Below are 22,492 nucleotides of genomic sequence, written 5' to 3' on the forward strand. Positions count from 1 at the left end.
TTTGGATTTGGTTTAGATAGAGAGATGGAGCCAGCAAGAGTGACTGGTTCGTCGTTACGCTGCTTGAGTGCTTCTCGAGTTGGCTTCTCCTACCCAAAAGTACTCCCTTATATATTTATTGTTCAGTGATTGAGTTTACTTTGGCAAAGCTCCAATTTTTGGGTCTTATTGGAACAATCACGAAGCAAAAGTGTAATCCTTTTCTTTCTTCTTCCCCCATAAATCATCTCTCTCCTCGTCTCTGTATTAGCGTTTCAGTTGCTTTGTGTCTTTTACGATCGCTAAAGCGTAATTGAACTTTAGTAAAGGTTTTAGCTTTTTTCAATGCTTTTGAAACCTACTGGTCAATTCTTACTTGTTATTTTGAGTGGGTGGATTATCAAAAAGAGGCCCCTTTGTTGTTCTACTGGTCAATTCTGACTTGTTATTCTGCTGATGATAGTTGCCTTAATTAAGGTTTTAAATTTGGGCATGAACATGTGTGTTGCATAGCCTTTTCACTAGTATTATTAAGCAAATGCTTCTTTGTTGCTTTTTTCAGTTTGGGAAATCAAGGTTTGAGTGAAAAAGAGATGGGTTTTGAAGCTTTAAATTGGTATTGCAAGCCAATTGCAGAAGGATTTTGGGAAAAATCAGTGGATGGTGCGTTTGGAGCCTATACGCCGTGTGCCATTGACTCACTAGTGATTCTTGTTTCTCACTTTGTGCTTCTGGCTTTGTGTTCCTACCGGATATGGATCATCTTCCACAATACCAAAGCTCAGATTTATGTTTTGAGGAAGAAGTATTATAACTGTGTGCTAGGGATATTGGCTTGTTACTGTGTTGTTGAGCCTGTTCTGAGATTGGTCATGGGGATTTCACTCTTTGACATGGATGAAGACACTGATCTTCCTCCCTTTGAGGTGATTTCGGAATAGTAACTCTGATTCTTAATCATATGGTCGTGTGGAGATTAAACTCACATGCCCTTCTCATTGAACTGAAAGCTCAAGATCAGAAATAAAGTGCGATTATGGTGTTATTCGTTGGCAGGTTTCATCTTTAATGGTTGAGGCATTCTCTTGGTTCTCCATGCTTGTTTTGATCGGACTCGAAACCAAACAATATGTCAAAGAGTTCAGATGGTATGTGAGATTTGGTGTTTTATATGTTTTGGTTGCTGATGCTGTGCTGCTGGATCTTGTGTTGCCTTTCAAGAACTCAATCAATAGGTGTGTTATTCGACATTAAATCTCAGGAGTCTGATTATATTTCCAACATATTTTGACAAGGGAAAAAGTTTTGGGCATTGGTAGCTTTTGCTGTGAAGTTAATACTTAGTTTTCCTCTATTTGCTATTGCAGAACTGCCCTATATCTCTTTATCAGTTCAAGATGTTCCCAGGTTTGTTAGAACAATGTCAAAAGCATGCAATTTATTGTTCTCTGTATAAGCTTGCAATTTATTGTTCTGAGAACTTGCATCCCAAAGCTTCAAACTTACAGGCCTCACTGCTTAAGTATTTCATTTGTTTTCTGTTGCAGGCTCTTTTTGGAATTCTTCTTCTTATTTACATTCCGGAACTGGACCCTTATCCGGGTTACCATATTGTAAACGATGAACCGTCAGAAAATGTTGAATATGATGCACTTCGAGGGGGAGAGCACATATGTCCCGAGCGACATGCCAGCATATTTTCCAGTAGGTATCCCCTGAATTGATAAACTAAATTTATTGAATGCTCAGTCTATTGGCAAACAATACTTGTTTGGCGATATATATAATAGCCATGAAGACTGAAGAGTATATTAGCTCCATGATTTCTTATTATTCCTCTGATTTGGATTTCTTGTCTTAGGAATATACTTTGGTTGGATCACGCCGCTTATGCAGTTAGGCTACAGAAAACCCATAACAGAGAAGGATGTTTGGCAATTAGACAAATGGGACCAGACAGAAACTCTATTCAAAAGGTACAGAAGTACTGTTACGTTGCTTTGCCTTCTTTTTTTGTGGTGAAGGTTTTGTTTAGAATCAAGAACATTCTCTTATTCAGTGGATAAGTTATTTGACAGATTCCAAAGATGTTGGACTGAAGAATCACGGAGACCTAAGCCGTGGCTTCTCCGAGCACTAAATAATAGCCTTGGTGGAAGGTAAAAGCTGATGTTTTTGACTACAATTGTCTTTTCCACTGTACTAGTTTTCTTTAAAGCCAGACAATATAGATAGTGGCATTAATTTTTCTCTTTTCTGTCTTTGTAGATTCTGGTTGGGTGGTATTTTCAAGGTAACTCGTGTTCCTCTCGGTTGGTTAAAATAGATCCCAAAAAGTCTCTTGATTGTTATTTTTCCATGCATTAGGTCTGACCTGCATTCACAGTAATGTTCAGTTCTGTATTTGAAAACTCTCAAGCAATTTATACATAATGTTTTAGCGTGTTGTAGATTGGAAATGATCTTTCTCAATTTGTTGGACCGGTTATACTGAGCCATCTATTGCGGGTAAGCTCTCTTTCTGCTCACTCCTTACCAAAAAATATATTGCATAAGTTGTTTTTGGCCTGTGACTTATGTTTCACACGTACTCAACGGTCATTACACATCATTTTTTGAGGTTTTATATATACATATAGCTTTTAAAATTGAGAAACAATGCAGTGACTTATATTTCTCATACAGGAGTGATTCTTATCTCACATTTTAAATGACTGTTAATTTATGAGCATTTTGTTGCATCTACTTTGGTTTTTTTGTTGCATCTACATTTTTATGGCCCATGATCTCTCTCACCTGAGCCCGTGCTACTCTGGTTTATTGAATCTAACTTAAACAAATCTTTGACCATGTTATGTAGTCAATGCAAGAAGGTGATCCAGCTTGGGTTGGCTATGTCTATGCTTTCATTATATTCGTTGGGGTGGTATGTATCACAAAATTCGTCTCTGCTCTAACTATCATAGTATCATGTATATTTTTCTCATCATTTTACTTCTCATATTGTTGATTTTCTTGTCAAAACCATTGAAAAGTTATTCTATTTCGATATTGCTACAGACACTTGGAGTGCTTTGCGAAGCCCAGTACTTTCAGAATGTTTGGCGGGTGGGATTTCGGTTGAGATCAACTCTGGTAAAATTTTGTGAAACTTGCATTTCTCTCCGACTTGTATAATCATTTAGTCATTTTTATTCTCCAACTAAGTATACTAATTTCCTTGTAGGTTGCAGCTATATTCCACAAATCGCTAAGACTAACTCATGAAGCTCGCAAGAATTTTGCTTCTGGGAAAGTAACAAACATGATAACTACAGATGCTAATGCACTTCAGGTATACTTAGGTTCAGTTAAACTACTTTTGCATAACTGTGGATTTGTAACTGTTAACATAGTCTCCTTATTTTTACAGCAAATATCACAACAGCTCCATGGCTTATGGTCAGCTCCCTTCCGCATCATTGTGTCTATGATTCTTCTCTATCAACAACTAGGAGTTGCTTCGCTTTTTGGTTCATTGATTCTGTTTCTACTGATTCCTCTCCAGGTATTTAGCTTTATTAGTTCTGTTGTTTTATCTATTTTAAAATTGTATAAGTTGTTGTAAATGCATATGTTTCTTGAAATTCAGACTCTGATTATAAGCAAAATGCGGAAATTGACTAAAGAAGGACTCCAGTGGACTGACAAAAGAGTCGGTATCACGAATGAGATATTGTCATCCATGGATACTGTAAAGTATGATTGATATTTTTTTAGTATTCATTTTTCAGCTTTTCTGAATGGCACATTCTTAAAGCAGTTATTCTATAACTTTTTTGGAATTTTCTAACGTTGTTAGATGCTACGCATGGGAGAAGAGCTTCGAGTCCCGGATTCAAGGAATTAGAAATGAAGAGCTCTCATGGTTTCGTAAAGCACAGTTACTATCAGCTGTATGACTCCTTATCTTTCAATTTGTATTGCCTGTCACATTGTTATATGCATTTAGTTTTGTATATGACTTAATTACTCTAGGTAAAGTCAGATTTACCTATCTTCCACTTTTAACAATTTATTCCTCTTGCAGTTTAATAGTTTTATACTGAATAGCATCCCGGTAGTTGTGACTGTGGTTTCTTTTGGCGTTTTCGTTCTACTCGGAGGAGATTTGACACCAGCAAGAGCATTCACATCTCTTTCTCTCTTTGCAGTACTAAGATTTCCTCTCAATATGCTACCAAATCTTCTAAGTCAGGTTATTCTTAACAGTCATCCTACTGGTCTGCATTTGATCCCTCATGTGCCAATGAATTTACTCTTCATATTATAGTTATCTTCTTTTGCTACTTCTCTACTTAGGTTGTCAATGCAAATGTTTCACTACAACGCATTGAGGAACTACTTCTAAGTGAAGAGAGAATTCTAGCACAAAACCCACCTCTTCAACCAGGAACTCCAGCCATTTCAATTAAGAATGGATATTTTTCATGGGATTCAAAGGTGAATCCTCAAAATATTCCCTCTTATTTAGATTATATTGGCATGTAATACTAGCTTCTGCAATGCTCAGTATACATGACATTCTGATCACGGTGTTTGCTGGAATAATTCCCAGACAACCAAGCCCACATTATCCGATATCAATTTGGAGATACCGGTGGGCAGCTTAGTTGCCATTGTAGGTGGAACTGGAGAAGGTAAGACTTCACTTATTTCAGCAATTCTGGGGGAGTTATCTCATGCTGAAACCTCGACCGTTGTTATTAGAGGCTCTGTAGCTTATGTTCCTCAAGTTTCGTGGATCTTTAATGCCACTGTGAGTCACTTTTACTTCTTGCTGGATCTGTAAATAAAAACTATCTTATATATCAGTAGCTGTAGTTTCATTTGGTCAGTTAGTTTGGCTAGAAGTGTCTCAATAAAAGGTTATATGTATTGCAGGTGCGTGAAAACATATTATTTGGGTCAGATTTTGAGTCTGAAAGATATTGGAGGGCTATTGATGCGACTGCCTTACAACACGATCTTGATTTGCTTCCAGTTAAGTGGAATGAAAGGTTTACACAACCCAGTAACATATACTTGATATGACATTTCTTAGTAACTTCCTGAACTTTGCTTATTCAGGGTCGTGATCTTACTGAGATTGGAGAACGTGGGGTGAATATTAGTGGAGGGCAGAAGCAGAGAGTTTCAATGGCTAGGGCAGTCTACTCAAATTCAGATGTTTACATATTCGATGATCCTTTGAGTGCATTAGATGCTCATGTTGCTCACCAGGTATTCTCGTAGCTGATGTTAATGTCTGTTCAGCCATTTCATTTACGAGGAATTCAGAGAAGTCTGTCGTTAGATGTACTGTGTTAGAATTTTATTTCTCAGTAATTTTTTAAGGTACATCTAACGACAGACTTCTCTGAATTACAAGTAACAGGTCTTTGATAGCTGCATGAAGGATGAGCTAAGGGGGAAAACAAGGGTTCTTGTCACAAATCAGCTACATTTTCTTCCTTTGATGGATAGAATAATTTTAGTCTCCGAAGGAATGATAAAAGAGGAGGGAACCTTTACAGAGCTGTCAAAAAGTGGGAGTTTGTTCAAGAAACTAATGGAGAATGCTGGAAAAATGGACGCAACCCAAGAGGTCAATACAAATGACAAGGACATTTTGAAACCGGGTCCTACTGTCACGATTGATGTGAGTGAAAGAAATCTTGGCAGTACCAAGCAAGGGAAACGGAGAAGATCCGTGCTTGTAAAGCAAGAAGAACGAGAAACTGGCATCATTAGTTGGAATGTTCTGATGAGGTACTTTACCTCAACATATTTCTATGGCTAGAAAAAGATAAACTTTAATCGTTCAAACTAAACGAAAAATAGTTGTGCTAAACATAGTTTAACAAAAGAACATTACTTTATATTTATGCAAAAAAAAACAAAAGAATCAGATGAACATTGCTTAATGCAGTTTCCAATTTTCAGGTATAAAGAAGCAGTAGGCGGCTTATGGGTAGTTATGATTCTATTAGCATGCTATTTAACAACTGAAGTTCTCCGAGTTTCAAGTAGCACATGGTTAAGTATTTGGACTGATCAAAGCACGTCAAAGAGTTATAGCCCCGGTTTTTACATTGTTGTATATGCTCTTCTCGGATTTGGTCAGGTTTGTTCCTGTTAAAGACTGAGATATGTAATTTTTGAAAATTGCACGAAGTTAACGATTTTGGTGGTCATTGTTTTAGGTGGCTGTCACGTTCACAAACTCCTTTTGGCTGATCACATCAAGTTTAAATGCCGCCAAAAGACTCCATGACGGGATGCTGAGTTCTATTCTTCGAGCACCTATGCTCTTCTTCCACACAAACCCAACTGGACGTGTAATAAACAGATTTTCAAAGGATATTGGTGATATAGATAGAAACGTTGCCAACCTAATGAATATGTTCATGAACCAGCTATGGCAACTCCTCTCGACATTTGCTCTTATAGGTACTGTCAGTACAATTTCATTGTGGGCAATAATGCCACTCCTAATACTGTTTTATGCAGCATATCTCTACTATCAGGTAATTTTCTACTTCATGTCAATGTCCAATACATGCACAATTGATGTTAAACTATATGATCCACTTGGACTTAATACAGCACTTTTGTGATTTGTAGAGCACATCCCGTGAAGTTAGACGTTTGGATTCCGTTACAAGATCACCTATTTATGCTCAGTTTGGAGAAGCTTTGAATGGTTTGTCAAGCATCCGAGCCTATAAAGCCTATGACCGGATGGCCAAGATTAATGGAAAATCCATGGACAACAACATAAGGTTCACTCTTGCAAATACTAGCTCAAATCGTTGGCTTACTATAAGATTGGAGACTCTTGGGGGTGTCATGATTTGGTTAACTGCAACTTTTGCGGTTCTGCAAAATGGGAATGCAGAGAACCAAGCTGCTTTTGCATCAACGATGGGTCTCCTTCTTAGTTACACTCTGAATATCACTAGTCTATTAAGTGGTGTTCTAAGGCAAGCTAGCAGAGCGGAGAACAGCTTAAATTCTGTTGAGCGTGTTGGTAACTACATTGATCTTCCTTCTGAAGCTACAGATATAATTGAGAACAATCGTCCAGTAGCTGGCTGGCCTTCAAGAGGATCAATTAAGTTCGAAGACGTCCACCTGCGTTATCGACCCGGGCTTCCTCCAGTATTGCATGGGCTGACCTTTTTTGTTTCTCCCAGTGAGAAAGTAGGAGTTGTGGGAAGAACTGGGGCAGGAAAATCTTCCATGCTGAATGCATTATTTCGGATCGTGGAACTGGAAAAGGGAAGAATTATGATTGATGATTGTGATGTGGCTAAGTTCGGACTAACAGATTTACGCAGGGTTCTAAGTATCATACCACAATCTCCTGTTCTTTTCTCAGGTTCGTGTGTATTTAAGACAACAATGCAAGTGTGTTCTTGCATTCTGTTGCTCATTATGAGAATCAATTTGTTCTTTTTAGGGACGGTGAGATTCAATATTGATCCATTTAGTGAACATAATGATGCTGACCTCTGGGAAGCTCTACAAAGGGCGCATATAAAAGATGTCATCAGCAGGAATCCTTTTGGCCTAGATGCAGAGGTATTAGTTTATCTTAAAAGACATAGTTTAATCAGATTTATTATTAGATGCATAAAGCATTCTTTGTTTTTTTTTATGATTGAGATTATTGATCAAACTCTCACTCACTTTGAGTCTGTGAAGGTCTCTGAGGGAGGTGAGAATTTCAGCGTGGGGCAAAGGCAACTGCTGAGTCTTGCGCGTGCGTTGCTAAGAAGATCTAAGATCCTTGTTCTCGATGAAGCAACAGCATCTGTTGATGTCAGAACAGATTCTCTGATACAGAGGACCATTCGCGAGGAATTCAAGTCTTGCACAATGCTTGTTATTGCTCACAGGTTGAATACCATCATCGACTGTGACAAGATTCTTGTGCTTAGTTCTGGTCAGGTAATACCAGGATTACTTATTCATGGAACTGACTTATATCTTCTCTTCAGAAATAAATAAAGGGATTCTTGTGTGGCTTACATAAAACTATTGGAAATGCCAATTTTGTTAGGTTTTGGAGTATGATAGTCCTCAAGAATTGCTATCAAGAGATACAAGCGCCTTCTTTAGGATGGTTCATAGCACCGGACCAGCAAATGCTCAGTACCTTTCCAATTTGGTCTTTGAAAGGCGAGAGAATGGTATGAGTTTGGGTGGATAATGGTCACTAGTCTTCCAAAATGAGTCTAATTTGTTTGTGACGAACAAGAACTATAATGGAAGTTGCAATTTACACTTTGCATGATGATGGAATATTCATCACTACCATTTACCAAAGTCCCAATGTTACAAGGTGATAGTCTTATGCTGAACAATAATTGAAGGTAAACCTAAAATTTGCAGCCATGAACATTACGCATTATAGCACTCTTGTTTACATATGATCTTTTGAGGCAGATGCTGATTCTTTCAAATGTTCTTTTGTTCTTTAGAAGAGGCCGAGGATTGGGACATTGGAGAAATCTTTTAGAAGCTTAGACCATCATTAACAATGGAGTCCAAAAGTAGAGATCCAAACAAGTTTTATAATTTATATAATGGAAAATCTATAGTTTAGACACTTGAAAGAGATTTATTGTTAAACATTGTCCAATGATGGGATCCAAACATGGAAGGTCTAAAAGTTTAAATGTTTGAAAAATGTGTCAAAAAGTTTTACAAAACTTGAGACACAAACTATGCTTGACAAGGTGATATTTGCATCTCACATCTTCATGCTAGCCAAGCAACCTGAAAAGTCAAAGACCTGCACATTATACACACACAAAAAAAAAAAACAACAAGAAAACCGACGATACAAAAAATCAACAGTCTCATTGTCTCATTCTCTATGGCCATGCTCCTCAACAGTCTAATCTTTGAAGATTTAAAAGCAAGCATTTGAAGTTCGGTCTTCTCATCCAGTCCTGTCATGGTACTATACTTTTCCTGAAACAGTTTGATGATTAGGAAAATAAAATCTGAAGCTTTATTATATAAGCAGTCTATAACAGAGATTAGAACAGGTAGGTTTTCTGCCTTGAAGCAAGACCCAATTGAAAATCCAAACTCCATTGATAAAACCATTACAACAACAGAGTTGCAAGAAGACAAGCAAAACCCTTAGAAAAATAAAGTCCCTTTTTCCGATTTGTAGCATAGCAATACAAGAGCTTCTAATGAAGGATCGGTCCATGTGTTAATATGTATAACTAATGATCTGCAAAAAAATAAAGTTGTGTTCTTGATTAATATATTTTCATGGTATAATTTCTCCTCAAAACCCTCCATGAAATTACAAATTAACTAATTATAGTTTTTATATATCTATGTATTTTTCTATAATATGTAAGGGATACAATACAATGTCTTTTAATATAAGATTGAATGAACACATAATGAATCTTGTAGTCAATAGAAATTTTTTAAAAGACAAAAGTATAAAATTTTTTAGAATCAACGCTACTATCTATTAACCATTTCAACTCACACAGCTAGATTTATTAATTAATTCACACACTAATTTTTAAATTACAATTTTAATTTTTTTAGTTTGTAAATAATCAAATATGCCAGGGGTTTTAGTCATTTATAACTCCCACAGGCAAGCTTAATCATTGAAGATGGAGGATGCCAAATGACAATAAATTAACAAACAAAAAAATCTGAAAATATTACATTAGATCAAATTTTTGTAATCTAATATTTAATTAATAAATATGTGTAGTCATAAATTTCATACACATTTAAAAGAAAAATAAATCAATTTTTAAGAACTAAATATATTAATCAATACAATAATAACAATAAAAATCTCTCCAGACCTGACACATCAGCATTTTGAGCGGTTCTCATGTTGACACATCATTAAAATCACCATCCAATGAAAACATTTCAATTAATACACTCAGATTTCTCAGCCAATAATAATTCATTCTTGTTCCAAGTCATTTTTTTTTCCTCTTGAAAACAGTCACCTTTTTATTCCAAAAAAAAAAAATCATCTCGGACGAGTTAGCTCGCTGCGTCTAATCCCAAACCCACTTAGATCGGCGATTGAATTGGCGATTATGGAGAAGAATTCATTCGAGAGATTGTATTCTCTGCTTGTATTAAACAATAATTGAAAAGGAACATGAACTGACTGAAGAACAAGAGGAAATGATTGAGAAAAAATTATTGACCCGCAGTCGGATCTGGGGAGTAAATGATCCGGTTTGTTTTCCCAATTCCAAGTCGGATTTAAAAAAAAACTTTTAGAATAAAAGAATTTTTTTTGTTATTTTTAAGTAAAATAAAATTAGAGTAAAAAAAGAAATAAAATGAAAATACACACATGAAGGAAGGTTCATATTTCTCATATTATTTTAGTGATTACCTCATAACATTGGAATACAAAAAGTATGACAATAATAACTATAAAATCTGAGCAAAAGCAAAATATTAATTCTAAAAGATTTTTTAATTTCTATATATTTTAAATTAGACAAAATATTTGTGTTATTCTAATAAACCAAAATTAATTTTAAAAAAATATCCTTCATCATAACGCGGGTTTCGTATCTAGTCTGTTTAATAACCAAAGACTAAAATCAATAACTTCTAAACTTACGAGTGCGGTCGCAAAATTTTGGTGGAGCTCAAACGGTGAATCGAGGGGAATGCATTGGATGGCTTGGGATAAACTTTGTAGTAGTAAATCGGAAGGTGTGGTAGGATTTCGGAACGTGGATGATTTTAATTTAGCGTTACTGGCTAAACAATTATGGCGTTTGATTATGGCTCCTGAGTCACTATTTGCAAGAGTATTTAAAGGACGGTATTTCCGGAAATCCAATCCATTGGATAATATAAAATCGTACTCTCTTTCTTATGGTTGGAGAAGTATAATGTCAGCTAGATCTCTGGTTCTTAAAGGACTTATTAAAAGAGTTGGTTCTGGGGCGTCCATCTCAGTATGGGAGGACTCATGGATACCAGCTCAATTTCCGAGACCAGCAAAAAGTAATGGTTCAATTACTGACCCATCTTTAAAAGTTAATCAACTTATTGACAGCCGGTCAAACTTTTAGAATATGAATCTCTTGGCGGAGCTTTTTGATCCAGAGGATGTCGCGCTGATTAGTGCTTTGACTTTGGGTGTCTCAACTAAGGAGGATACCCTTGGTTGGCATTTCACAAAATCAAGAAATTATACGGTTAAATCAGGTTACCATACCGCACGGATAGAGACTTTTGATGCCAACCTTAAATTTTTTGGCCCAGATATCAAATCTCTGAAAGCTTATGCATGGAAGGTGAAGTGTCCACCAAAGCTATGACATTTTTTGTGGCAAATATTATCAGGTTGCGTACCTGTTACGGAGAATCTGAGAAAGAGAGGTATAAATTGTGACACTGGATGTGTTAGATGTGGCACTGTGGAGGAAATAATTAATCACACACTTTTTGAATGTCATCCTGCAAGACAAATCTGGGCTCTTTCTCCAATCCCTTCGGTTACAGGGATTTTTCCCTCGGCTTCTATTTACGCGAACTTGGATCATCTTTTCTGGAGAATTCCATCAGAGATTGATTCATCTTCATTTCCATGGATAATTTGGTATATTTGGAAAGCGAGAAACGAGAAGTTTTTTGATAATGTGGATAAAGACCCATTAGAGGTTCTACATTTAGCGGAGAAAGAGGCACAAGCTTGGCAGGTTGCTCAATCTGAGCTACATATTGACAACCAAGGTTCTTTAGATACTATAACTCGAACTCGCGTGAGAGAGATTTCATTGGATTCCAGTTACTCCGGACATCGGTGTTTCGTGGATGGATCATGGAAAAGGATTGATATTTTTTCAAAAACAGGGTGGTACTGTACATCGGCAAATGGAGAGATGCCAACCATGGGAGCTGCAAACATCCGGCGAAGTCTATCCCCCTTACATACAGAAGTCGAAGCTCTAATCTGGGCGATAAAGTGTATGATTGGTGCTGACAACCAAGATGTAGCTTTCTTTACAGACTGTTCAGATTTGGTGAAGATGGTGTCTTCCCAACCGAATGGCCGGCCTTCTCAGTGTATTTGGAAGACTTGAAGAGTGATAAGGAAGAATTCTCTAAATTTTTTTATCTTTAATTCCGCGTAGCGCAAATGTAAAAGCGGATAATTTGGCACGAAAAATTCGTACCGAACCGCATCATATCACTTATGTAAACAACACTAGATTTTAACCCGCGGTACACCGCGGGGCTATATTTTCTTAAAAAAATCAAAATGTAATTTGTTTGATAGATTATTTTGATTGTTAATTTTAGGATTTCACCCGTGGTATACGATCTTTTATAAATATCAACCCAAACCCGTCCCATCATATTACCCGTCCCGTGAAATTAAACATTATTTAGTTATTTTTTCTTTTTAATAATACTTTTATTTAAAAGCTATATAATTCAAGTCAATTTAAAAATTTCTTTTAAATGGTTCCCATAAGATATATATACATATATATTAAATTTTTATAGAGTTGAAATAATATTAATATTACAAATTTTTTATATAATTTAAATATTATAAATATTTTTAAAAATATGTAATATATATTTTTTGTTATTGAATAAGAGGATATTATGTGTAAGAAATGTAGAAAATAAGAGTTTAATATTTTTATTATGGAGTCGCAAAAAAAATCTTTTATTTCTATACATGTTATTCATTAATTAATAATAAAAGAAAACAAATCCTTTAAATTAGATATTAACTAAAATAAACGCACCATAATTACTTATTAAGTAACAACCAATAAATTTCACCAAAAAATAGGTAACAACCAATAAATTCTTAACGCAGTAATTAAAGAATAAGATATTAAAAAAAAAAATATCAAATAAGATATAAGAATCTTAAAATAATTGAACATCTAAATAATTTATTTGTTAGTGTCGATTTTAATGCCTTCATTAATGTGAATTTTTTTTTTTTACAGAGAAATATTTCCTAAAGATTATCACATTAATGACTCAGAAAATTAAGGAAGATATGAATTTATGATTCTCGAAATCGTATTGGTAATATCTTTAAGTAATATTTTTCAAATTTAAATAATTAATGCCAATGGTATTCATCCGTAAATAAGGTCCAACTCCAGGATTTATTTGCTAAAAGTCATTCAAAAATGTATATATAGATTCCCCAGGAATGGATCTTTTGAACATCTATTTTATTTAAGCTGTTGACAAAAAAAAAATAATAATAATAACCAAAGACTCATGGAGAGACTGATGGTGGGTATAAACTTCAATAATTATGGTAAACAAATGATATTATTATAAAATAAATTAGCTTACAAAAGATTATTATTTTTTTTTTTTTTTTGTGGAAGCCCCTTGGCCTATTGGTTGACCAATGGTTCATTAATGTTTCTACACCTAGAGGTCTGGGGTTCGAGTCGTAGATAGTGTGATTTATTAATAAATTTGCAGATTATTCGAGATAAGTGTGCAAGAGATCTCCAAAGATGTACAATTATAGCCGTTCGCCAGGATTCTACACAGAGAAGGAAGTGTCCATCAAGAGCATGAAGAAGGAGATGAACGAGGTGAGCATGAAGGAGGTGGAGGAGGTGGAGGAGGTGGAGGAGGTGTCGTCTGTCGTGGATCTAATAGGGGTGGTGTCGTTTATCGTGGATCTAATAGGGGTCGGAAGGAATTGTCTGTTGTAACAGATAATAGGGGTCGGAAGGAATTGTCTGTTGTAGAATTGTCTATGTAACAGTTCTCAGAATCTTAAATAAATAATAAATCCAGATGACAAAAAAAAATATATATTTTTTCTTTTTTCCTTTTTAATAAATGATTATTTTCCACTAAAAATAAAAAAAAAATGTATTAATTTTAAGGGTAATAAACAATATTGACAAACAATTATAGGAACCCACGAAGAAATTACAAAGTTTGAAAATAACGAAAATGGAGTCTCTCTCTGAGTCACATAAGAAGATGTATGAAGTCGCAATATGCATTATAGAGGATGAGAGATCATTGACAAAGCTTCGATTTTGTGTATTTTTAGGAATAATCGCCAACCAAAAGGGTAAAGCTTTTCTTCTTCCCCTAAAGCCTGTCTCTCCTTTTCTCTGTAAAAGTTCTTTTTTTTTGGTTGGTCAACGATTTGGCTCTTTTAGGATCACTTAACCAAATTGTTGCTTATGGACTTTAGTAAAGGTTTTAGCTTTTTTGGAAATGAGTTCAATGGTTTTGGAACCTTAAAAATCTCTCAGACTACGTTGAGTGGATTATCAAGAAAATGCTCCATTGTTATTCTAATATGTGCAAATTTTGCTTGTGAAAGTTATGAATTACTGCGTTTTGAAAGTATTAAGCAAATGCCTTTTGCTTTTCCAGTTTGAGTATTCAAGGTTCGATTGAAAAAAAGATGGGTTTTGAGGCCTTGAATTGGTACTGCAAGCCAATTGCAGAAGGATTTTGGGAAAAAACACCGGATGGTGCGTTTGGTGCCTACACGCCTTGTGCGATTGACTCACTGGTGATGATTGTTTCTAACTCTCTGCTTCTGAGTTTGTGTTTCTACCGGATATGGATCACCTTGGACAATGCCAAAGCTCAGATTTATGTTTTGAGAAAGAAGTATTATAACTGTGTGCTGTGGATATTGGCTTCTTACTGTGTTGTTGAGCCTGTACTGAGATTGTTCATGGGGATTTCGCTTTTTGACCAGGGTGAAGAGACTGATCTTCCTCCCTTTGAGGTGAATTCGAAAGAGTAACTCTGATTCTTAAGCATATGGTCATATGGAGATTTAATTTGTGTGCCCTTCTTGTTTAAATTCTGATATCTATGATTCTGGTGTTATTCAATGGCAGGTTGCTTCCTTAACAGTTGAGGCATTCGCTTGGCTCTCCATGCTTGTTTTGATTGGACTCGAAACCAAACAATATGTCAAAGAGTTCCGATGGTACGTGCGATTTGGTGTTGTGTATGTTTTGGTTGCTGATGCTGTGCTGCTGGACCTTGTGTTGCCTCTCAAGAACTCAATCAATAGGTTAGTTATTTTATTTGAGTGATTTGACATTTAAACTTTCAAGAGTTAATTTATATTTCTTACAATCTTTTGAAAGTGGAAAAAAGTTTTCGGCATTGGTAGCTGTAGCCTTAAATTTCATATTAATTTTCCTTTATTTGCCCTAGCAGAACTGCCCTATATCTCTGTATCAGTTCAAGATGTTGCCAGGTTTGTCAAAACATGGATATTACGTATAAGCTTGCAATTCATTGTTCTGGGAACAAAAGCTTCAGACCTTATAACGATTATGTTTTCATTTGTTTTCTGTCGCAGGCTCTTTTTGGAATCCTTCTTCTTGTTTACATTCCTGCACTGGATCCTTATCCAGGTTACCATATTCTAAACAATGAATCGTTAGACAGTGTTGAATATGATGCACTTCGTGGGGGAGAGAACATATGTCCCGAGCGATATGCCAGCATATTTTCTGGTAGGTAGCCACTGAATTGATAAACGAAATTTATTGATTCTTTTTGTTCCACTGATTTGGATTTCTTGTTTGCTTATTGACAAATGTAAGGAATATACTTTAGTTGGATGACGCCGCTTATGCAGTTAGGCTATAGAAAGCCTATTACTGAGAAGGATGTTTGGCGATTAGACCAGTGGGACCAAACAGAAACTCTGATAAAAAGGTATAGAAGTAGTGCTGCTTTGCTTCTGCCTTCTGCAGTATTACTTCTTTTATATCTATGTTAAAGGTTTCTTAGAATCAAATGACATTCTTATTCATTGGATAAGTTATTTGACAGATTCCAAAGTTGCTGGACTGAAGAATCACGGAGGCCTAAGCCATGGCTACTCCGAGCACTAAATAATAGCCTTGGTCAAAGGTAAAAGCTGATGATGTTTCTAAAAAACCGTCTATTCCACTGTAGTTTTTCTGTAAAGCCACACACTATAGATACTGGCATTAATTTTTTCTTTCATGTCTTTGTAGGTTCTGGTTGGGTGGTATTTTCAAGGTAAGGATACTGTGGTTGTGCTTTTTGAATCGCGTGCTTTTAAATCGTGGTTCCTTGAACTCGTGTTTTGTCTCTCAATTGGTTAAGATAGTTCCTAAAAACGCTCTTGATTGTTATTTTCTTGTGCATCAGGTCTGACCTGCATTCAAAGTAATGTTTCTGTGTTTGACAACTCTCAAGCAATTTATACGTCATGTTTTAGCGTGTTGCAGGTTGGACATGATCTATCACAATTTGTTGGACCAGTTATACTGAGCCAAATCCTGCTGGTAAGCTTTCTTTTTGGCCCATGATTTATGTTTCCCACGCACTCAATGGTCATTATATTTTGGCTCTGCAGATTATCTCACATTTTAAATGACTGATAATTTATGAGCATTTTGTTGACTCTATATCAGGGATCTCGCTGACCTTATACGCAGGCAGTATATATTGATCTAACGTAAATAAGTCTTTGATCATTTAATGTAGTCAATGCTAGAAGGTGATCCAGCTTGGGTTGGCTATGTCTATGCTTTCTTAATTTTCTTTGGGGTGGTATGTATCACAAAATTCGTCTCTGATCTCTAAATTACTACTGGGTCACTTACTTTTTTTCTCCAAACTGTCGTGTTTCATTTTCTACTCTTCCTCAGTGAATACACAAAAAAACTTCAGAATTTAGTTCTCACATTGTTGTTTTTCTTGTTCAAGCCTCTGAAAAGCTATTCTGATTTTGTTTCAGACATTTGGAGTGCTTTGTCAATCTCAGTACTTTCAACATGTTGGGCGAGTGGGATTTCGGTTGAGGTCAACTTTGGTAAAATTTGTGAAACTTCCATGTCTGACTTGTATAATCTCTTTAGTCATGTTTATTCTCCATCTAATTATGCTAATTACCTCATAGGTTGCAGCTATATTCCACAAATCTTTAAGACTAACCAATGAAGCTCGCAAGAATTTTGCATCTGGGAAAGTCACAAACATGATAACTACTGATGCTAATGCGCTTCAGGTATACTTAAGTTCGGTGAAATTCCATCTTCTTTCTCAGTTTGGTCCATATTCTATTTTCACAACTATGGATTTGTAACTGCTAACATAGTCTCCGGAGTTTTTCAGCTTATAGCAGAACAGCTCCATGGTTTATGGTCAGCTCCCTTTCGCATCATTGTGTCTATGGTTCTTCTCTATCAACAACTAGGAGTTGCTTCAATTTTCGGTTCACTGATTCTATTTCTCCTAATTCCTCTCCAGGTATTCAGCTTTGTTATGTTTTTTTGACTATTTTTCAATCGTACAAGTCGTGGTAATCGCATCTGTTTACATAAAAGCCCGCCTATTCTGTTTCTTATAAATTAGACTCTGATTGTAAGAAAAATGCGGAAACTTACTAAAGAAGGACTCCAGTGGACTGACAAAAGAGTCGGTATCATATATGAGATTTTGGCATCCATGGATATTGTAAAGTATGATTGATATTCCTAATTGTTTCCTTTTCAGCTTTTATGAATGGTACATTCTTAAACCAATTATTCTACTATTTTCTCTTGGAATTCTCAAAATTTGTTAGATGCTATGCATGGGAGAAGAGCTTCGAGTCCCGGATTCAAGGAATTAGAAACGAAGAGCTCTCATGGTTTCGTAAAGCGCAGTTACTATCAGCTGTATGAATCCTTCTTTGATTTTTAATTGAATAACATTTCGAGAGAAACCACTGACAGGTTTCACCTATCTTGTTTTCCCTTAGTTCCACATGTGTCTTGAATTAAGTTATATTAATTTTAGCTTAAATGCAGTTTTAGGTTCCCTAACGTCTTTTCCTCTTGCAGTTCAATAGTTTTATACTGAACAGCACCCCAGTTGTTGTGACCTTGGTTTCATTTGGGGTTTTTGTTCTGCTTGGAGGAGATTTGACACCAGCAAGGGCATTCACATCTCTTTCTCTATTTGCAGTTCTAAGATCTCCTCTCAGCACGCTACCAAATCTTATAAGTCAGGTTATTTTAACAATCATCCCCTTTCAGTTATTTCATATACCTCAGTTATATTTGATCACTCATGTGTCAATAGATTCACTCTTCATATTTAGTTAACTTCTCTTTGCTATTTCTCAACTTAGGCTGTCAACGCAAATGTTTCTCTGCAACGCATTGAGGAACTACTTTTAAGTGAAGAGAGAGTTCTAGCACAAAACCTACCTCTCCAACCAGGAGCTCCAGCCATTTCCATCAAGAATGGATATTTTTCATGGGATTCAAAGGTGAATCCTCAAAATATTCCCTCTTGTCTAGATCATGTTGAGATGCAATACTAGTTTATGCAATGCACTGTATACATGACATTGTGATCATGGTGTTTGCTCTAATATTTCCCAGACATCCAAACCCACATTATCTAGGATCAATTTGGAGATACCGGTAGGCAGCTTGGTTGCCATTGTAGGTGGAACTGGAGAAGGTAAGACGTCACTTGTTTCGGCAATGCTAGGAGAGTTATCTCATGCTGAAACATCAAGCGTTGTTATTAGAGGATCCGTAGCTTATGTTCCTCAAGTTTCATGGATCTTCAATGCCACTGTGAGTCCCCTTTACTTCTTGCTGGCTCTGAAAACCTTTAGCTATATCATAACTTTGGGGAAGCTTTATTTTCATTTGGTCAATTAGTTATGCAGAAAGCGTCCTAATACAAGTGTCTATGTATTGCAGCTGCGTGAAAACATCTTATTTGGGTCAGATTTTGAGTCTGAAAGATATTGGAGGGTTATTGATGTGACTGCCTTACAACACGATCTTGATTTGCTTCCAGTTAAGTAGAATGACAGGCATACACAACCCGGTTACATGTGCTTTATATGACATTCCTTACTAACTTCCCGAATTTGCTTATTCAGGGCCGTGATCTTACTGAGATTGGAGAACGTGGGGTGAATATTAGTGGAGGGCAGAAGCAAAGAGTTTCAATGGCTAGGGCAGCCTACTCAAATTCAGATATTTACATATTTGATGATCCTTTCAGTGCATTAGATGCTCATGTTGCTCACCAGGTATTCTTATGGTTGATCCATTACATAACTGATAATTTTCATAAGGCTGACATAAATTGTATCGATAACTAATGAGTGTTTAGGAATTTGCATGATTTAATAGTTGCAGTATTTCATTTCTCAGTATTTCTTAGAGTTACATCTAACGACAGCCTTCTCTGAATCAAGTTAGGTCTTTGATAGCTGCATGAAGGATGAGCTGAAGGGGAAAACAAGGGTTCTTGTCACAAATCAGCTACATTTTCTTCCTTTGATGGATAGAATCATTTTAGTCTCCGAAGGAATGATTAAAGAGGAAGGAACCTTTGCAGAGCTGTCAAAAAGTGGGAGTTTGTTCCAGAAACTAATGGAGAATGCAGGTAAAATGGATTCAACCCAAGAGGTGAATAAAAATGAAGAGAAAAGCTTGAAGTTGGATCCTACTATCACGATTGATCTAGACAGTACCACGCAAGGGAAACGGGGAAGATCCGTGCTTGTAAAGCAAGAAGAGCGGGAAACTGGCATCATTAGTTGGGATATTGTGATGAGGTACTTAAAACATATGGATTAATACAAAAAACGCAAAAGAGGAGGCATTTTCTTTATATCTTTTGAACGAAATCTGACTTCCAATTGCTTAGATAAATATTGCTTTATGTTTTAATACAAACAGATGGCTAAGGTACTATCCAAATTTTCAGGTATAATAAAGCAGTAGGCGGCTTATGGGTAGTCATGATTCTCTTAGTATGCTATTTAACAACTGAAATTCTCCGAGTTTTAAGTAGCACATGGCTAAGTATTTGGACTGATCAAAGCACACCAAAGAGTTATAGTCCCGGTTTCTACATTGTCCTATATGCTCTTCTCGGATTTGGTCAGGTTAGTTTCTGTAAAAGTTTTAGATCTGTGTTTCTGACATACTAAACGCAGTTGACAATTTTTATGGTCATTGTTTCAGGTGGCTGTCACGTTTACCAACTCTTTTTGGTTGATCTCGTTAAGTTTACATGCCGCTAAAAAACTCCATGACGCAATGCTGAATTCTATCCTACGTGCTCCTATGCTCTTCTTCGAAACAAACCCAACTGGACGTGTAATAAACAGGTTTTCTAAGGATATTGGTGATATAGACAGAAACGTGGCCAACCTAATGAATATGTTCATGAACCAGCTATGGCAACTCCTCTCGACATTTGCACTTATAGGTATTGTCAGTACAATTTCATTGTGGGCAATAATGCCACTCCTAATACTGTTTTATGCAACATATATCTACTATCAGGTAATTTTCTATTTCATGTCATTGTGCGCTTCTCTTTGATTGTTCTATGCATCAAATATATGCAGATTTGTTATTAAAATATATGATCCACTTGGAATTAATATCACTTTTGTAATTTGTAGAGCACATCCCGTGAAGTTAGACGTTTGGATTCCGTTACAAGATCACCTATATATGCTCAATTTGGAGAAGCATTGAATGGTTTGTCAAGCATCCGAGCCTATAAAGCTTATGACCGGATGGCAAAGATTAATGGAAAATCCATGGACAACAACATAAGGTTCACTCTCGCTAATACTAGCTCAAATCGTTGGCTCACTATAAGATCTGAGAGTCTTGGGGGTGTCATGATTTGGTTAACTGCAACCTTTGCCGTTCTGCGATATGGGAATGCAGAGAACCAAGCTCTTTTTGCATCTACAATGGGTCTCCTTCTTAGTTACACTCTGAGTATCACTACTTTGTTAAGTGGTGTTCTAAGGCAAGCTAGCAAAGCAGAGAACAGCTTAAATTCTGTTGAGCGTGTTGGCAACTACATAGATCTTCCTTCTGAGGCGACATATATAATCGAGAACAATCGTCCAGTATCTGGCTGGCCTTCAAGAGGCTCAATTAAGTTTGAAGACGTTCACCTGCGTTATAGACCCGGGCTTCCTCCAGTATTGCATGGACTGTCCTTTTTTGTTTATCCGAGTGAGAAAGTAGGAGTGGTGGGAAGAACTGGGGCAGGAAAGTCTTCCATGCTGAATGCATTATACCGGATTGTGGAATTGGAAAAGGGAAGAATCATGATTGATGATTATGATGTGGCTAAGTTTGGACTGACAGATTTGCGCAGTGCCCTAAGTATCATACCCCAGTCACCAGTTCTTTTTTCAGGTTTGTGTGTAATTTAAGACGATGTTGTAAGTATGATCCTGAATTCTGAGAAACAGGTGTTTTTGTTAGGGACGGTGAGATTCAATATCGATCCATTTAGTGAACACAATGATGCTGACCTCTGGGAGGCTCTACAAAGGGCGCATATAAAAGATGTCATCGACAGGAGTCCTTTTGGCCTAGATGCGGAGGTATAGTTTATCTTTAGTGACATATTTGAGTTAGAAGAATTATTTTATTTCTTATGAAGATTGCTGACCAAACTGTTACTTTAATCTGTAAAGGTCTCGGAGGGAGGTGAAAACTTCAGTGTGGGGCAAAGGCAACTGCTGAGTCTAGCGCGTGCGTTGCTAAGAAGATCTAAGATCCTTGTTCTCGATGAAGCAACTGCATCTGTTGATGTCAGAACAGATTCTCTAATACAGAGGACCATCCGTGAGGAATTCAAGTCTTGTACAATGCTTGTTATCGCTCACAGATTGAATACCATCATCGACTGCGACAAGATCCTTGTGCTTAGTTCTGGTCAGGTAAGGCCAGGATTATTGTTCATAGACCTCGTTTTAGAGGATTCTGGTACATAGTAGTAACGTCTTGTGTGCCTTACATAAAACTATGTCAATTTTGTTAGGTTTTGGAGTATGATAGTCCACAAGAATTGCTATCAAGAGATACAAGTGCCTTCTTTAGGATGGTTCATAGCACTGGACCAGAAAATGCTCAGTACCTTACCAACTTGGTATTTGAAAGGAGAGGGAATGGAATGAGTCTGGGTGGATAAAAATGGACACCAGCCTTCGAAGAATGAGTTTATAAGTTTGCTTGATGAAGAAATTTGCATTATTACCATTTTTTCTTCTGATTTGTAGAATAGCGTGATAACAATACAAGAGCTTCTAATAAAGTATCACTTAATCTGTTCATATGTACAAAGACTTCATTAAACTATCTGCAAAATAAAAAAAGCTGTGTTTTCTCTTTTTTTTTTTGCCGTCTAATAAACTTTATTGAAATCAAAATGATATTTCAAAAAACCAAAGACAACAGAGCATGTAAACACAAACCAAAACAGAGCCTCACAAAAACAGAGTATTATAATTATGAAAGATGCTCTAATAAAACTTCATCTTCTCTTTTCCTCTTCGATACGAGAATGGAGCCACATCAGTCCACCTCGAGCTAAATATGATCGTGTGTGACCCTCCCTTGAGACACTCATGATATAATCCTATAAAAATATTGTTAAGGAAATA

General features: G+C 36.3%; 2 protein-coding genes across 5 annotated transcripts; both read left to right on the forward strand.

Annotated features, from left to right (window-relative positions):
* On the forward strand, nt 1–8,748 carry LOC9326930 (ABC transporter C family member 12). Of its 2 annotated transcripts, XM_002890822.2 has the most exons (28): nt 1–192; nt 542–905; nt 1,036–1,214; nt 1,347–1,386; nt 1,527–1,683; nt 1,841–1,955; nt 2,058–2,138; nt 2,248–2,272; nt 2,431–2,487; nt 2,840–2,905; nt 3,040–3,114; nt 3,206–3,313; nt 3,392–3,526; nt 3,611–3,717; nt 3,821–3,914; nt 4,049–4,216; nt 4,321–4,461; nt 4,577–4,777; nt 4,903–5,001; nt 5,089–5,241; nt 5,396–5,769; nt 5,944–6,124; nt 6,204–6,527; nt 6,625–7,381; nt 7,463–7,584; nt 7,708–7,953; nt 8,066–8,378; nt 8,487–8,748. In XM_002890822.2, the coding sequence occupies exons 2-27, from the start codon at nt 573–575 to the stop codon at nt 8,213–8,215; spliced, it is 4,488 nt and encodes a 1,495-aa protein (XP_002890868.1). In that variant the 5' UTR covers nt 1–192; nt 542–572; the 3' UTR covers nt 8,216–8,378; nt 8,487–8,748. The 2 variants fall into 2 exon arrangements, with proteins under 2 accessions (XP_002890868.1, XP_020869834.1); XM_021014175.1 differs by lacking the exons at nt 1–192; nt 542–905; nt 1,036–1,214 and having other exon boundaries at nt 1,527–1,687.
* Nucleotides 8,749–13,952: 5,204 nt separating this feature from the next.
* On the forward strand, nt 13,953–22,217 carry LOC9329679 (ABC transporter C family member 11). Of its 3 annotated transcripts, XM_002890823.2 has the most exons (27): nt 13,953–14,113; nt 14,425–14,788; nt 14,904–15,082; nt 15,232–15,271; nt 15,377–15,533; nt 15,624–15,738; nt 15,856–15,936; nt 16,044–16,068; nt 16,281–16,337; nt 16,540–16,605; nt 16,793–16,867; nt 16,955–17,062; nt 17,170–17,304; nt 17,410–17,516; nt 17,621–17,714; nt 17,880–18,047; nt 18,170–18,310; nt 18,426–18,626; nt 18,756–18,854; nt 18,941–19,093; nt 19,266–19,624; nt 19,777–19,957; nt 20,037–20,360; nt 20,483–21,239; nt 21,309–21,430; nt 21,524–21,769; nt 21,871–22,217. In XM_002890823.2, the coding sequence occupies exons 2-27, from the start codon at nt 14,456–14,458 to the stop codon at nt 22,018–22,020; spliced, it is 4,473 nt and encodes a 1,490-aa protein (XP_002890869.1). In that variant the 5' UTR covers nt 13,953–14,113; nt 14,425–14,455; the 3' UTR covers nt 22,021–22,217. The 3 variants fall into 3 exon arrangements, with proteins under 3 accessions (XP_002890869.1, XP_020869835.1, XP_020869836.1); XM_021014176.1 differs by lacking the exon at nt 16,540–16,605; XM_021014177.1 differs by lacking the exons at nt 13,953–14,113; nt 14,425–14,788; nt 14,904–15,082; nt 15,232–15,271 and having other exon boundaries at nt 15,404–15,533; nt 15,637–15,738.
* Nucleotides 22,218–22,492: the final 275 nt, after the last annotated feature.

Source organism: Arabidopsis lyrata (assembly GCF_000004255.2).
Source record: "Arabidopsis lyrata subsp. lyrata unplaced genomic scaffold ARALYscaffold_1, whole genome shotgun sequence".
NCBI classification, from domain to species: domain Eukaryota; kingdom Viridiplantae; phylum Streptophyta; class Magnoliopsida; order Brassicales; family Brassicaceae; genus Arabidopsis; species Arabidopsis lyrata.